Source organism: Malania oleifera, chromosome 7 (genome assembly GCF_029873635.1).
Source record: "Malania oleifera isolate guangnan ecotype guangnan chromosome 7, ASM2987363v1, whole genome shotgun sequence".
Classification (NCBI taxonomy): domain Eukaryota; kingdom Viridiplantae; phylum Streptophyta; class Magnoliopsida; order Santalales; family Ximeniaceae; genus Malania; species Malania oleifera.
The window spans coordinates 10,101,655-10,118,142 of record NC_080423.1 but is presented as its reverse complement, the minus strand read 5'-3'; the positions used below and the strand labels follow the sequence as shown (position 1 = coordinate 10,118,142).

At 40.1% G+C, this 16,488-nt stretch overlaps 2 protein-coding genes across 2 annotated transcripts; one reads left to right on the top strand and one right to left on the bottom strand.

The window, feature by feature from the left end:
- Window positions 1-313: 313 nt before the first annotated feature.
- On the top strand, window positions 314-1,160 carry LOC131160743 (PLAT domain-containing protein 3-like). The gene is made up of 2 exons (XM_058116624.1): window positions 314-421; window positions 627-1,160. The coding sequence occupies exons 1-2, from the start codon at window positions 314-316 to the stop codon at window positions 1,125-1,127; spliced, it is 609 nt and encodes a 202-aa protein (XP_057972607.1). The 3' UTR covers window positions 1,128-1,160.
- A 9,946-nt stretch (window positions 1,161-11,106) lies between these two features.
- On the bottom strand, window positions 11,107-16,150 carry LOC131159951 (inactive TPR repeat-containing thioredoxin TTL3-like). Its single transcript, XM_058115197.1, has 7 exons — window positions 14,739-16,150; window positions 14,424-14,619; window positions 14,100-14,272; window positions 13,325-13,658; window positions 12,209-12,428; window positions 11,984-12,084; window positions 11,107-11,682 (listed from the first exon to the last, which is right to left on the bottom strand). The coding sequence occupies exons 1-7, from the start codon at window positions 15,737-15,739 to the stop codon at window positions 11,527-11,529; spliced, it is 2,181 nt and encodes a 726-aa protein (XP_057971180.1). The 5' UTR covers window positions 15,740-16,150; the 3' UTR covers window positions 11,107-11,526.
- Window positions 16,151-16,488: the final 338 nt, after the last annotated feature.

The window sequence follows — 16,488 nt, the reverse complement described above, 5'->3', positions numbered from 1 at the left end:
TATAATTAAAGATGAGAAGGTTTTTTTGGCAATTTTTAAAATCATAAAGGGTAAAATATTATTTTAAAAATTAAAAAGAATAAATTACAATCAAACACGTTGGCACAAGTGAAAAATTTATTTCTCCCCACGATTTAACATGTCGCCCCTAGTCTTTAGAAATAGACAAATAATGTCAACTAACTATAAAGCATTATACAACTCCCCATTTAAAGTAATCTTAATCAAAGTTCATCTCCACCACAATTTTGTGCATAAATATGGGTGTAACATTGGTGAAACTTCAACTTCAAATCCAATCCTCTTGGTTTCGATGACAAAAATAGAAGAAAAGAAAAGAAAGGCCATGAAGTTCAATGACCTCTGCTTCAAATTCCAAACTCTGCTCGTAGTCTCTATCTTTATTCTCCCACCATCTCTGGTAATTATCAAAATCTTTCTCATTTGAACTTACATTAGTCTAGTAAGATCGAGTCTCGTGATTAGTTGTCAATTCAAACTTTCTCAATTTATTTTCTTGTAAGATTAAACATGCATTTACCTTAGAGTGGTTGGTCAATTTACAATTTTGTAAAGAAAAAAAAAATCCTCTTTATTTTGTCTAAAAAAAATTTGGCACTTGGCAGGGGAAGGGAGATGATTGTGTGTACACAGTGTATATAAGAACAGGGGACGTCTTGGGGGCCAGCACGGACGCCAAAATCGGCTTGGCGCTCTTCGACGGCAACGGCACGACGGTGGAGATGCGGGATTTGGAGGCGTGGGGCGGGCTGATGGGCCAAAACCACGACTACTTCGAGCGCGGCAACCTCGACATCTTCAGCGGGAGAGGGGATTGCCTCAACGGGCCGGCTTGCAAGATGAGCCTGACGTCGGACGGCTCCGGCCTGCTTCCAGGTTGGTATTGTAGCCACTTAGAGGTGACTACCACAGGGAAGAACATCAACTGCTCCAAAATGTTTTTCGAGGCGGAAGACTGGGTGGGCCCCCCTCGTTCCTCCTTCTCCCTCACAAAGGACTACTGCAAGCAGGACACTGAGCGTGAGCTCGGCCATGGGGCCCGTGATCTTGATCTTGATCCTGATGAAGGACCAGTTATGAACTCGTCTTCTTCTCCTGGAATGTAACGGAAAAGTACTTATTTAAGTGGTCTCAGACAATCAGGCTGTCTCTGATGGATCCATACCCAGTCAACAGAAGGCTGCTGCTCTCCTTCAATATCTACGGCGCCGGCTGCCCTGCTCCGTCAACATTTCCGGCTCCACCTGCTTTGCCGGAAATGTTGACATTTCCGGCCGCCCATTGTTGAATTTTTTTTTTGCTCCCGCTTGTGTGTATATATACATGTGTGTGTGGTGTTGTAAATCAGAGTGCAGAGTGTGCAGAGTGCAGTGCAGTAAGAGATAAGAGAGAGTTGAGTGAGTGCTGAGGGAATCCTCCTCCTCCTCTCTGTTTATTTTTCCCAGCAAATAATAATCCCTCGCTCCCGTGGACGTAGGCCGGAATTTGGCCGAACCACGTAACTCCTGTGTCAATTTTGTGTGTGTGCTTGTTTACTCATCTTATTCATCAATTGATTGATCGGTAAAACCCAACAAAGTGGTATCAGAGCGTCCAGGTACGCCGGAGTTCACCAAACAGAGGTGAACAGAGGAGAAATTCTATTTTCTCCCAGTTTTTGAAGTTGCTCAAAATCCCAAATTGAGCCTTCCATTGTGCAATTCAGCTCGAGACGATTCCAACGGTGTAAACCAAGCCTCAAACGGACACCAGGGTAAGCCCCACGCGCCCCCACGCGCCGGCGAAGACTTCGGGACGGCGACACGCGCCTGCACGCGTCTTCCTCGCCCGATTGGCGAGATCCGACCCGCGTGCCCGACCCGTAACCCGGCACAGTGAACCGCGACCCGGATCCACGACCGCGACCCGGATCCGTGCTCGAGATCCGACCCGCCTCCAACCCTCTCCCAGACGCCGCGTCAGCGTCCACGTCAGCGGCCGCGTCAACGCCCAGTCAGCAACCGGTCAAACGCCACGTCAGCACCCGTTGACCAGGCCTTTCAAGGCCATTTCAGGTCCGTTTTTCGAACAACTTAAGTCATTTCCAGGGTTTTTGACCGTTCCGGACGCAACCGTATATTCGGTTTCTTGAGATTCTGCCCCAATTTTTCTGTACAAGCAAGTTAGTGCTTAAAATCAATGGAGGAATCAGACTCGGGTACTATGATCAAGCTCACAGCCTCCAATTACACTCTGTGGAGGTCTCGGATGGAGGATCTCCTTAATTGTAAGGATCTGGCAGACCCTTTGGATTATAAAGGTATGAAACCAGATTCCATCAAAGATGACGATTGGAGAAGAATGAATAGAAAGACCATTGGTCAAATCAGACAATGGATTGACCACAAGGTATATCATCATGTCGCACAAGAGACTGATGCTTATAGCCTTTGGGAGAAGCTGGAAAACATGTACCAGGCCAAGACTGCCCGCAACAAAGCCATGTTAATGAGACGGCTTGTTAATCTGAAGTTAAAAGGCGGGACCTCTATAGCTGAACATACTAGTGAGTTCCAAAATTTAGTAAATCAGCTTTCATCAGTAAAGATGGATCTTGGCGATGAAGCAGAAGCATTGTTGCTTCTTAGCTCCTTACCAGATAGCTGGGAGACATTGGTCATCACTCTCAGCAATTCAGCTCCTGACGGCAAACTTACCATGGCGATGGTAAAAGATGCTTTATTCAACGAAGAAGCCAGGAGAAAAGAAACAGGTGCAGAACAGTCACAGGCCTTTGTTACTGAAACCAGAGGCCGACCTCAAGAAAGTACCAGTACCAGAAGTCGAGGTAGAGGTAGAGGCAGAAGCAAATCTAGAGGAAGATCCCAGGATCGCAGCAGATTCAATGATGGTAAAAGTTGGCAGAGAGGGAAAATCTCGTGCTACTATTGTGGCATTGAAGGCCATATGAAGAAAGATTGTCGAAAATTTCGACGGGATCATGGTCAAGCCACCAGCAACAAAAGAAGGAGGAAGGTGAGAACTCGGTCACCTTAACTCAAGATATATCAGTTTTCTCTATTGATGAAGATGCATGCTGTCATATTGGGAACCACGACACTGAATGGGTGGTAGACACAGCAGCCTCCTACCATGCCACTCCTCACAAAGAATTCTTCACGATGTATAAATCTGGAGATTTTGGTACAGTAAAGATGGGGAACACTAGTTCTTCTCAGATCGTGGGAATCGGAGATGTGCAGATTGTAACCAATATTGGTTGCACCATAACATTAAAGGATGTGCGACATGTCCCAGACCTTCGGCTAAACCTTATTTCTGGGGCAGCCCTTGATAAACAGGGCTATGAAAGCTACTTCGGGAAAGGTACTTGGAAATTATCAAAAGGTAATTTGACAATAGCACGAGGACGCATTTGCTGCACATTGTACAAAACGCAGGTGAAGATTTGTACTGATGCCATCAATGCAGTGGAAGATGAAGCATCACCAAACCTATGGCACAAGAGACTCGGACACGTAGGAGAAAAAGGACTCCTTACACTGGCGAAGAAGGCATTTATAAAATTCACAAAAGGTATTGCCTTAAACCCATGTGATCACTGCTTATTTGGGAAACAGCATAGAGTTTCATTTAGTTCCTCTATGAAGAGAAGGTCAAAGCCATTGAGTTTGGTACATTCTGATGTATGCGGACCCATTGAAGTAGAATCAATCGGCGGCAATAGGTATTTTGTTACCTTTATTGACGACGCTTCAAAGAAAGTGTGGGTATATTTTCTGAAAACAAAGGACCAGGTTTTTAAATATTTCAAGGAATTTCATGCTATGGTGGAGAGGCAAACAGGGAAGAAATTGAAGTGCCTCCGGACAGACAATGGAGGCGAATATACTTCCAACGAGTTCAAAGCATACTGTACTGAACGTGGTATTAGGCATGAAAAGACGGTCCCACGTACCCCACAACATAATGGTGTAGCTGAGAGAATGAATCGGACCATTATGGAAAGAGTTAGAAGCATGCTCAGTATGGCTAAATTACCTAAGCCATTCTGGGGGGAAGCTGTTCGTGCCGCATGTTACCTTATTAACAGATCACCGTCAGCACCACTTAACTTTGGAATTCCAGAGAAAGAATGGACCAGAAGAAAAGTTTCTTACACTCATCTAAGAGTGTTTGGGTGCAAAGCTTTTGCATATATATCTAATGAGCAGAGGCAAAAGCTCGACGCGAAGTCCATTCCATGTATCTTTATTGGCTATGGAGATGGTGAATTCGGCTACAGATTATGGGATCCAGAGAGGAAGCAGGTCATCAAATCGAGAGATGTGGTTTTCCATGAAAACCAGGTGTTTGAGGACTTTGAACCACAAAGTCTAACCAGCCTAGTTACGGTGCTCCTGTCATTGTAACAGATCCTACACTATCATATTCTCCCACAAACCATGGAGAATTGCAGGATGATCCTTTGGAAACAGATGTAGAAGGTGTTGAGCAGGGGGAGCAACAACCCCCTTCACCAGAAATTGCAGAATCATCACAGCAGTCAGATGATGAGGTATATCCTCCTCCAGAAGAAGCTGAGCCCAGAAGATCTGAAAGAGGTCGTATTCTGATTCCGTCGAGAAGATATCCAGAATCAGAATATCTTTTACTCACTGATGAGGGGGAGCCAGAAAGTTTCCAAGAGGTCCAATCTCATACCGACAAAGCCAAATGGATAGAAGCTATGAAAGCAGAGGTGAATTCTTTACATAAGAATCAAACGTATGAGCTGGTAAGACTTCCCAAAGGGAAGAGAGCACTAAGGAACAAATGGGTGTTCAAGCTTAAGAAAGATGGCAGTGGAAAAATTGTGACGCATAAAGCCAGATTGGTCGTCAAAGGTTTCGAACAGAAGAAAGGTGTTGACTTTGACGAGATATTTTCGCCAGTAGTGAAAATGACAACAATTCGAGTCATACTCGGATTAGTAGCCAAGATGAATCTAGAGCTTGAACAAATGGATGTGAAGACAGCCTTCTTACATGGTGACTTGGAAGAAGACATCTACATGGAGCAACCAGAAGGATTTGAAGTTCCAGGGAAAGAACATCAAGTCTGCAGGTTGAAGAAAAGTCTCTACGGTCTTAAGCAAGCACCGAGACAGTGGTATAGAAAATTTGATTCTTTCATGGTGAGTCACGGATACAAGAGGACTGCAGCAGATCAGTGTGCATATGTTCAGATATTTCCTGATGGTAATCTTGTCATCCTACTACTCTATGTTGATGATATGTTGATCATTGGTCAGGATACAAGAAAGATCAACAAGCTAAAGATGGAGTTGTCTAAATCTTTTGAAATGAAGGACTTAGGCCCAGCTCAGCAGATCCTAGGCATCAGGATCAGTCGCGACAGGAAAGCCAGAAAGCTATGGTTATCACAGGAGAAGTATATTGAACGGGTAATTAAAAAGTTCAACATGGAAAGTGCCAAGCCAGTAAATACTCCACTGGCTAATCATTTCAAGCTAAGCAAGAAGTTGTCTCACTCATCAAGGGAAGAAATGTCAATAGTCCCATACTCATCAGCAGTTGGAAGCTTGATGTACGCAATGGTATGTACGAGACCAGACATTGCCCACGCTGTAGGTGTTGTGAGCAGGTTTCTTTCAAATCCAGGGAAAGACCATTGGGAAGCTGTGAAATGGGTTCTCAAGTACTTGAAAGGTACATCGGGATTGTGCTTATGTTTCGGGGAAGCTGAACCAATCTTGGAGGGTTACACTGATGCAGACATGGCTGGTGATCTTGATGGAAGAAAGTCCACATCAGGTTTTTTGTTCACCTTTGCAGGGGGAGCTGTATCATGGCAGTCAAAATTGCAAAAGTGTGTTGCCCTATCCACAACAGAAGCAGAATATATTGCCGCAGCGGAAGCTGGGAAGGAGATGTTGTGGTTAAAGAGGTTTCTTCAAGAGTTAGGTGTCAAACAGGAAGAATACAAGGTACATTGTGATAGTCAGAGTGCACTGGACTTGAGCAAGAATTCAATGTACCATTCCCGAACAAAACACATTGACATTCGCTATCACTGGATACGCGAAGTGATGGAACAACAACTGTTGAAGTTAGTCAAAATTCATACTAAAGAAAATCCGGCAGATATGTTAACAAAGGGAGTAACCTATGAGAAGCTCCAGCTATGTAGGGATATAGCTGGGATGGATGTCAATTGAAGATTAACATATTATTCTCCTCCTATGGGTATGGAGGGGGAGAATTGATGGATCCATACCCAGTCAACAGAAGGCTGCTGCTCTCCTTCAATATCTACGGCGCCGGCTGCCCTGCTCCGTCAACATTTCCGGCTCCACCTGCTTTGCCGGAAATGTTGACATTTCCGGCCGCCCATTGTTGAATTTTTTTTTGCTCCCGCTTGTGTGTATATATACATGTGTGTGTGGTGTTGTAAATCAGAGTGCAGAGTGTGCAGAGTGCAGTGCAGTAAGAGATAAGAGAGAGTTGAGTGAGTGCTGAGGGAATCCTCCTCCTCCTCTCTGTTTATTTTTCCCAGCAAATAATAATCCCTCGCTCCCGTGGACGTAGGCCGGAATTTGGCCGAACCACGTAACTCCTGTGTCAATTTTGTGTGTGTGCTTGTTTACTCATCTTATTCATCAATTGATTGATCGGTAAAACCCAACAGTCTCTGCATTTCTCAAGTAATTTTAGTTATTATTTTGCCAACATGTTTTACTTAATTAGAGAATAAATATCTTTAAATTCCCTCTCCCTCATAGAGAAAGAAAGTAGTAAAAAAAATTATTATTTTGGGTAAGACTAAAATTTACTCTCTCTCTCTCTTAGCTTGAAAATCAAACATGAAAATCTCAATTCTTTCACTTCTTAGTATTTTTCAACATTCATATACAAATTTTAAAAAATTTAAACCCTTAAATTTAAGCACTTTTCCTACTTATTTTGAAAAAAGTAATTTTATATAAGTGATTTCAAACGATTTTTAAGCAAGTTATTTCTACATTTCTTAAGTAGATTTCATTTATGTAGATAATACTAGTATATGTTTTATTAATTTTTCTTGTGTTTTCTTATGTTTTTAGCCTTTATAAATGGTTACAAATTCATAAAAATTGCAAAAAAGTTCCTGAAAAATACCAAAAAACTATAGAGATGTTTTTATTCTATATTTTAAGTTTTCAATGTGTTTTAAGTTGGTTTGCATCTCAATTTGAATATCAGGGTCGAAGAAAGTAAAAATTCGAGCCTTAGGGGCACTTAGTACCTTATTTTTGTGTGCTATTATCGATTTGTGAATGCTAGAATGATTGATTTGTGCAAAAATACAATTGAATAACACTCTTAGGGGTCTTTTTTTTATAAAAAAAAAAAAGAAGAGAGAAATTCATGTTGGTTTGAATTGCATAGATACCCTCAATTATTTGTGGCCATTTTTTTATAATGTGATTAAAGTGATGCTTAAATCCTGATTTGACCTTTAGGAATGGCTTTTGAATGTCTGAAAATCTAAAAACACTAAATATTAATTCTCGAATCCATTTATGGATCCCCAAAGACCATGTTATTATTTTTCATATGGTTCTTGAGGTAAGAGAAACCTTACAACATTGACCGCTTACCGGATAGTGTAAGGTAGAATAATATTTAAAGGAGTGGTAAATAAAGTCCATTTAACACTCTTTCTTAGATTTGAAATCATATTTCTCTGTGCAAGGCATGATTGTATATATAATCTAGAAAGATTGTAATTGTACATTTGGTATTCTTAAACGGAATATGTTGTACGATCCGTGTAATGGAAATGCATGTTGATAAAAGCCATAAAGTTTAATCAATGAATCAAACGATGAATTCCCAAAGTACATGTTCTTGTTCTTCGGGCAAGTCTTAAGGTTAGAGAAGTCTCACAACTCTTACAAGTTACCCGATGGTTATGACGTGGAACAATATTTAAATGGAAGGTAACCTAACTTAACAAAGATTCAAGTCTTCATTAATTTTTAAAACATCCTAACCTTATCATGGTAGCATTCGAAAGGATGAGTGTGTAGGGGGTGCTAGTACATTTATCTCACATAACTGAACTCCCTAACACGACTCTTAAATGTAGAAAAGAGACTATTGGTTCCTTGGATCCTAGGATTACCTAGAGATCAATTAATCGATAAAAATTAGGTGAATTTAACCATGCCTAAACAAAAATGGTTAGTGGTGATTTCGTGAACCTATAAGGTGTAAGGTAAAGGATATTTAACATATTTTTGGATAGTCATCCCCATCAAGGTGTCGGGTCTTGGTGTGCACATGTTGGCAACCATCTTCGAGTGATCCATGGCAACCGTCAACATTGGCGTTGACAGATTCACTATCGTTTTTCCTCCCTTCTTTAATAGAGAAGATTTAGGTTATTGGAATAATGGAATGACCATATTTATATACTCCCTTGACTCTAAAATTTTGGATGTTATCCAAGATGGATATACTCCCACAACCATTGTGGAGAATGGTGAGTCTAAACCAAAACCTAGAAATATGTAAAATGATAACAAAAAATGCATATGCCAAATAAATTCTAAAGTTATGAATATCTAGCATTGTGCACTAGAAGTGGAGAATTTAATCACATCATTGGATGTACCTTCGCTAAACAAATTTGTCACACACTTCATGTGATCCACAAGGGAACCTTTAGGATAAAATTATCTAGAAAAAATATGCTTCTCATGAAATATGAAATATTGCTTGAAATGCATCAAATGAGAAAATTAATAATATATTACTAATGTTTTGAAATATCTTGGCAAAAATTATACTAATTTTGAACTTGTGCTAAGGATACTTAAGGGCTTACCAGAAGAGTAGGAGGCAAGAACACCACAATAGTGGAGTCAAAGGACCTACAAGAACTTCCACTAGAGGAATTGTTTGGGTTTCTTCTTGCACATGAAATGGAAACGAATGAGACTACAAATACAAGAGACAAAAAGAAGACATTAGCACTTACCTCAACAAAATAATATAAGGAACAAGAAGATAGAATTAAATTTTGAAAAAAAAAAAGATATTTTAGTTTTTTTGAAAGGAAAACCATGAAAGTGGAGGGAGAACCACAAACTCGCATTGACATTATTGGAAAAGATTGGAGAATACCCAAACGCTGCATCATGGATGTATGACCCCAAAATGTTTTGAAAACTTTGCAAAAACATGGAGGCTTTGAAGAAAATTCATACAAATTTATGTGTTTGATGAAAATGTTAATTTTTTTATGGAGAAACGATGAAAACTTCTAAGTAAAGTCATACAATCTCAATCAACTGTAATACTCTACCGAATATGGAGACTTAAAAACACTAAAAATTTCAGATAAAATCAAGAAAGGGTGCACAAAATAGCACTCTTAGGACCTGTAGCCGATAGTTACTTTTTCAAAATGAAAGGGGGTCGGTTGACCATCTGTATGGGCCGATTGATTGCCTGAATGTGCACTTCCACAAAATCATGCAATTTTAAATTTAAGCATACTTTTTCCTATGCAATCAAGATTAAAAAAAAAAAAAAACCATGTTTTATTACTCCTAACGTGCATTTTTTTTCATAGATTAATAAAGAAATCATGAAGCATTAACTAAAATATTCAAAGAAATGTCAATATGCTTCAACATACCAAAATTCATAAAATAATCGAAATGAATGAAGTAGAGCATTAGACACTGGCCTCTTTGAAGAATAAACCTCTATAAATCAAGTGGAAGACACTCTCACATCAAATCACACCCCAAATCTCCCTTTTAAAAGAAGAGATGTGTGTTTTTTCTCTTTTCCTTATTTTAATAGAAGTTCCCTTTTGATCTATGAAAGATTTTGAAAACCTAACCTTGCATCTACTTAGATGTGCCCCAATTTCTCCCCTAAGAGGTCCTTTTATGGACCTCCAATGGAATGGAGGAAAAGGCCTCTTTGAATTTAAATTTTAAAAATTCAAATTCAAAAATAATTTCCACTAACTACAAACCATCAATTGCTAATGTCGAAAGTTAATATGTGACATCAAAGAGGCGTGTGGTAAGCCCAAAATTCCTAACTAATTAGAAGCAAACAACTCAAAGATCTTGAATTTTGGCGGGATCGGTCAACCACCCTAACTAAATTTTCTCGCTCTTTATATTTTTTCGTAACTTTTTTATCTTCAATATGGTATTTATTTTAAAGGGTAAAAATGACTATCGACACCTAGTAATACAAGCATATGGAGGTGAGAATGACTGGGATCCAAATAAGCAATACCCAAATTCGATTTTAGGTGAAGTCCTTCCTTTCAAACTCACTGCCATCAAGGACAGTTGCCTTTTCTCTCGGAATGGCACCATGGCTCCAAGCATGCATTGCCTATGAAATCCAGTTTAGAATTTGAATTAGTTTTCTTTGAAGAAAGAAGAGGAATAGAAAATATGAAGAAAATTTACTCTTATTGTATTTTCTCTTTGAATCAAATACTATTACTATTAAAATTTAAATTTTCCTCTAATATAATTAAAAATCAATAAATTTTTGTGCAAAATTAAAATATGTGTATAAAATTTATGGATTCTATTGTCCTTCTCATCACTCTCATAGTGCCTCCTTAAGTAGCTAAAATGCGAAAGCGCCTTCCAAAGAAAATCGTTTTATGCAACTCACAATTGCTGACAAGTCAATTCCAATGTTTAGAGTTTTTGCCTAATCAATGGCAACCACCACTACATATGATGGATTGAGTAGGGGCTAAACTCTGAGTCTCGACAAAATTTTCTAAATTGGTCTGATCGAGTGGAAGGGGAGGAAGGCCCCTCCAAGAGCAAGCAAGCTATTGTGAACATTAAAACCCTTAATTTTTTTTTTTCTTTTTTGACAAATTATTACTAACTTAAGTACCATAAGATTAAGAAAATGGTTAGGTATTATTTGAGTTTACATTAAAATTAGAATTAGAGTTCAAATTTAGTATTAAAAAAACTAGAGGATGGAAAAGGAGCTACTTTCTTGGGGAGAGAGAGTTTCTAAGGAATCTAAGAAAAATGAATTGAGGATAACAAAGGATTATGATCAATTGAGGCCATCTTTGCCACCATGTTCTCGAAAGTAATTAACAACTAACCGCTCTCTAATGCAAAAGACATACACACACGTTCACTATAAACAATACAGAAGCAACTCACGCTGTCCCCTTCGTTTCCTCCCCCGTTGGAATTTTCTCATTGCGAGCTCCGACAGCAATGGCAGCTCCGACCGCCCCCGCTTTAATTAACTCTTCCCTTTCCAGCTGAGCTTCTTCCTTTCCCACCTCTGCCTCTTCTCCATTTCTCTGCGTCCGTGTCTGCGTCCGGTTCATCCTCTGGCACTAAAGGTGGAAAATAAATTTGAAATAGTCGCAGCTCCTCCCTGCCACCCGCTCCTATTCTTCCTACGTACTTCAAATATTCAATTCCTACTGTAAATTAAATCACGTGGCACTGTAGTATTTGATCGAGCTCTCTAACAATTCGTGGCTGTTCCCCGGGATCTCCTTCACCCTGGACCCATTCTTGTACATCTTGAACGCCGGCGTTGAGCTCACTCCCTCCGATTTCGCCAACTGCGGCAGCTCTTCCACTTCCACCTGCTCATTTATTTTGGTTCTCCGTAACTATAGCGTTTAATAATCTTTAAACTGTGTTTGAAAGCAGGATTTGAATTTTTATGAATTTGAATAAAATGTAATAGAATTTTACATTAAATTATATAAGTATACTAAAAATTAAATGTCACCAAAAGCTTGTTAAATTAATCTTTGAAATCTGAACAACCTTTTATAAAACGTTTGTCTTTTTTGTCAAATCCAAAAACGTATGAGTCTCTTTTGTCCAGATCTTTTAGGGCTGTATGGTAATTTACATATTCCCAAACCGCGAAGTACAGACCTTGAGGAAGTTAATTGAAGGGTTTCGCTTGCGAAGCTGCTCCAAGAACTGCAACGTTGCCCTGTCGCCTGGCTTGTTGCAGAAAAGCACCACCGACATTCCTGTCATTTTTTAAAACACGCATATATAGGAAATTAATTAGCTCATTCTCTGCTTCAAGTTTAATTAATCCAACTACAAATTAGCTGATAAGATTATCGAATAAAGTGACATGCACGTGCTTACCGGGCAACGTGACGAAGTGGCGGAACTGGTCGGCGCTGGAGACGACGGCCAGCTCCTCCCCGCCGCCATAATTGCCGGCGTCTTGCTCTTTCCAGTCTCCCCCTCGCTGCTTCTTGAGCTGCTTCTGGGCCTCCGACAACGCCCGGCCCACGTCTTCGTCTCCTGGGCTTTCCCTTACCAACACCTCATAATCTTGGACCGAAGCTTCCCATCTTTCCAACTAAACACATAAATAATAATAATAATAATAATAATAATAATAATAATAATGGTGATTTAAAGATGACCTTTTACTATTTTATTTTTTTATTTTAATCATAAGTAATTAATATGTTACTATGTGCATTTAAATAAGTAATAATGACCCATTAAATATAGAGGTCAATCCAAACCCAATTCATTAAAATAAAGGATTAAATGACTTTGGATTATTACACTTATTTTCTTGTCAAAAAATATATATTCTCAAAAATTATTTTTTAAAATATTTTCCTTTTTAATATTTGAATTTGGATGTTTCGAGAGGAAATTAATAAATTGAAATGATTACATTATTGACCCGTGATAAATACATTTAATTCGTAATTGAATTTAGATAACAATAACTCAAGGTCCAATTCATTAACTTAAAAAATTAAATGCGTTTTAATTCATACAATCATTTTCTTTTTAAAAATAAAATTTATTCAAGTATTGTTTTCAATTTAAGATTTTCATTTAATACTTAGATTTGGAAATTTTTTAAGGGAAAAATAATAAACTAAGATAGTGAACTCAATAATTTTTCACAATTATATTTAAATATGCTGAAAATTAAAAAATTATATATACTACATTATCGATTATATTAGCCTTCTGAGAGTTTGCAATTGGGAACATTTAGTGTTAGCTATAATTCACTCAATTTGCAAAAGCAAAAAATAAAACATAAAAACCCACATCATATATGTGTAATTAGGTTAGACTAAGAAACTTTTTTAAGGACTGTACGCAATTAATATGGGGTCAAAGTTCAAATGAATAATTTTAAAGGAGATATCTTTTTATAACGTGAATATGTTTTAGGGTTTTACTCTCGTTTTGATAATAGCGATGGAGTTCAAGAGAGATGATTACCTTAGCATTGCAATCAGCTCTTCTAAGTCTGGCCTTGCTGTAGGACGGTCGGACGTTAAGCGCAGCGGTACAGTCCTCCGCCGCCTTCTCAAACTGGCCGAGTTTGGACCGACAAGCGGCGCGGTTACAGAGCAAGACGGAGTTGTAGGGGTCGTGGTCCAGCCCTTCTCCGTATGCGACGCACGCCTCCGAGAACCTCGACGCCTTGAAGAGCTCATTCCCGTTGGACCGGGCGGCGGCTACCGCCCGAGCCCTCCGAACCACCCCGTTCACCTCCTTGTTGTTCGAGTCCAGTCGAGCCGCCCGCTGCGCCGCTGCCAGAGCATCGTCGAATCTGCACCACCCCAACTAATCAACACCCATTTTACAAATCATACTTCGGGTCCTACGGAATAAAATACTGAGAATGATCCAAACGCGGTTGGCAAATTACAACAGCAAAGTCGTTTTGGCATTGTTTGACCCATTGGTGGGAGCCATTCTTTTAAGCATAGACTATGCTTTCAGATCATCCTTTTTTTTCCAGCTGCTGAGTTGTTCTACAATACATGTTTAGCGTAATAAGCACACTACGCGTCTATTTAATCTTTTTCTTATTCTCTCTTCACTTTCAGTTTTCAGTAATGGTTGTTTAATGCGTTAGACATTAATTTGACAAGATGGCAAGAATAGTCCTTAACATGACTAAAGAAACCAACTCTATGGTAGTCTCAATGCAGAATTATAATGCACGGAGGATGGTATTATACTGAGGGGGAAATACAAGAACACTAACCTGCCAGCAGCCATGTCGACCTGAGCCCGAACCAGTAATAGAGTTGTGTTCCCAATTGGGCCGAAGAATTTAGTACACTCGTCGACGTCAAAGTTAGGACCCTTGGTCAATGCTGCATCTGCATCTTCGTGCCTGCGCAGCCTCAACAAGGCCTCCGCTTGCAATGCGAATATCTTCACAATATTAACAAACACATGAAGGCATATGTAAGTTATTCACCAAAATATTTAAGCGAACAAAAGGACAAAAAGAAAAGAACAGTAACACAATGTGCAAAATGAGAGGAGGGATTGGGAATCGGGAAATGAAAAGTGGAATGGCTACCTGCGGAGCAGAATCGGCACCGGCTGTTAGAGCATGGCTGGACTCTCTAATGAGGGAGTTCCAATCCCGTTGCTTCTTCGCGTCCGTGCACCTGTTGAGATGAGCCTGCAGCTTTTGAGCTTTGCCAATGCCGTCGGGATCTGCCTCTGGCCCTGCATGCTTGTAGTGATATATTGCCTTCTCCGCTTCTCCTAATCTACAAAAGAAGTGCAAGAATTACTGTAATTGAAATTGGGTAATAGGGAAAAAGCATAGGGACACATGAAATTCTGTCTAATGGTGCAATGGTAATATTATTATTATTTTTAACCATACCTCAGATATAATGTTCCCAAACGTTGATGAGCTCTGTGATAATAAGGGTCAATCCGAATGGCTTCTCTGCACTCGAAAACCGCCTCAAGAAGCCTACCCAGTGCAGTTAAGGCTGCACTTTTGTTGCTCCGATAAGAAGCCTTATTCGGGTCTATAGAGATTGCAGCATCATACAAAGCCAAAGCCTCTGCAAATCTTCCATTCTTGTAATCTTCATTGCCCATAATCTTCAAGGTCTCTGGGTCCATTCTCGTCGATAGAGCTCTGCACAGGGAAGCTGGCTGCTCTTTGCTCACATAATCATTGGATTGTGCTGCCTGCTTCACTATATTCCCCATCACACTATTTGCATATTTCCCATTAGGCATTGATGGCTCCTCTCTCGCGGTCCTTGGGAAAAAATCCATTATATCGTTTGAAGCCGAATTCCCAGTTCCGGGCTGCCTCAAGTTACCCAAATTGCCTAATAGCATGACATTGCTCGAAGAAGCACGGACAAGGTTACTACTTCCCTTCGCCTTCTGGTGATCAGCGATCATGCTTTCGAGCTCCCCAGAGATCCCAATTGCTTCTTTTGGCACCTTCCTCATCTGCCCATAGCCTTGGTTTTGTGAAGCTCTCTGTACGCTTGAGGTTACCATTGCTGTTTCCTGATCACGGGTACTTCTCCTCCCCTGATTCTGTTGATACACAGGCACAGGCTTTACACTGCAAGGGGGAGCTGCTTTGGTGATGGGTCTATCAACAGGTTTGGGAGGAGCATCCGACTGGTTTTGCGAATTTGCAAAGGCAGTCTCATTGGAATTGCCTCGCCACCGCTTCGAATTGGGGCTGCTTGGGACTTTGGGAACATTGTTTTTGTTGCTGTTGTTGTTGTTCATGGGGGGGAGGGAAGCAGACGAGGTTGTTCTTCTCAGCCAAAACCCCCGGCGTCCGAAAACTGCACCTAATATTCCACAACCCGACCGCTTCTCCGATGGGTCACCCGCCATTTCTGCCATCACTCTGTAAATCTCCCCTGCTTGATTGATTTTAATCTGAGGGCGCAGCTCTATATGGAAAGGGAATGGCTGTCTATTCTACTAATAATATAATATGGAGAAAATCATTGGGCTGAAGAAGAAAATCATTGGTGGGCAATAGGAATCAAGAGATATTATCAAATGTACATACGCATTTGTGATTCTATATTACAACGAAAACTACAAACCAGGGAAACATAACTCAATGAAATGCTACAATAACTTCACAGAACCCATTCTAGATAGAGAGAGAGGGATTGATTGGTTGATCGATTGCGTGGAAATTTGGGGCATGAAACAGGCCTACCCCCAGGAAGATGTGTTAATCAGGTCTCACAGCCTCCTGGAGTGGCTGCCGAGAAACAAGCTCTCTGTTTTCTCTCTTCGTGTCCTTCCCTGTTAGGTAGATGAATTTAGCTGGCATGACAAAGACAGAAACTGACAAACAAGAGAATTGCAGAAAATATGAAAAACAAATTTACGAATTTGTTTTAACAAATTGAAAATTGGGCATGTTCATTCATTCACTCACTCATCCATCCTGTTTCCCTTTTGTTGCAATTTCCCTTTTGGGTTTTGTTGTTGGTGATGAGATGTGAGATGTGAGAATAGGGGGCAGCAGGAGACCCGGTCTTTGATGCAATGAGGATCTCTCAATTTTTAGACAGAAACAGGAACGACCCATGTCATTTCCTTCCATTTTACAGCCAATACACACTCATCCCCAC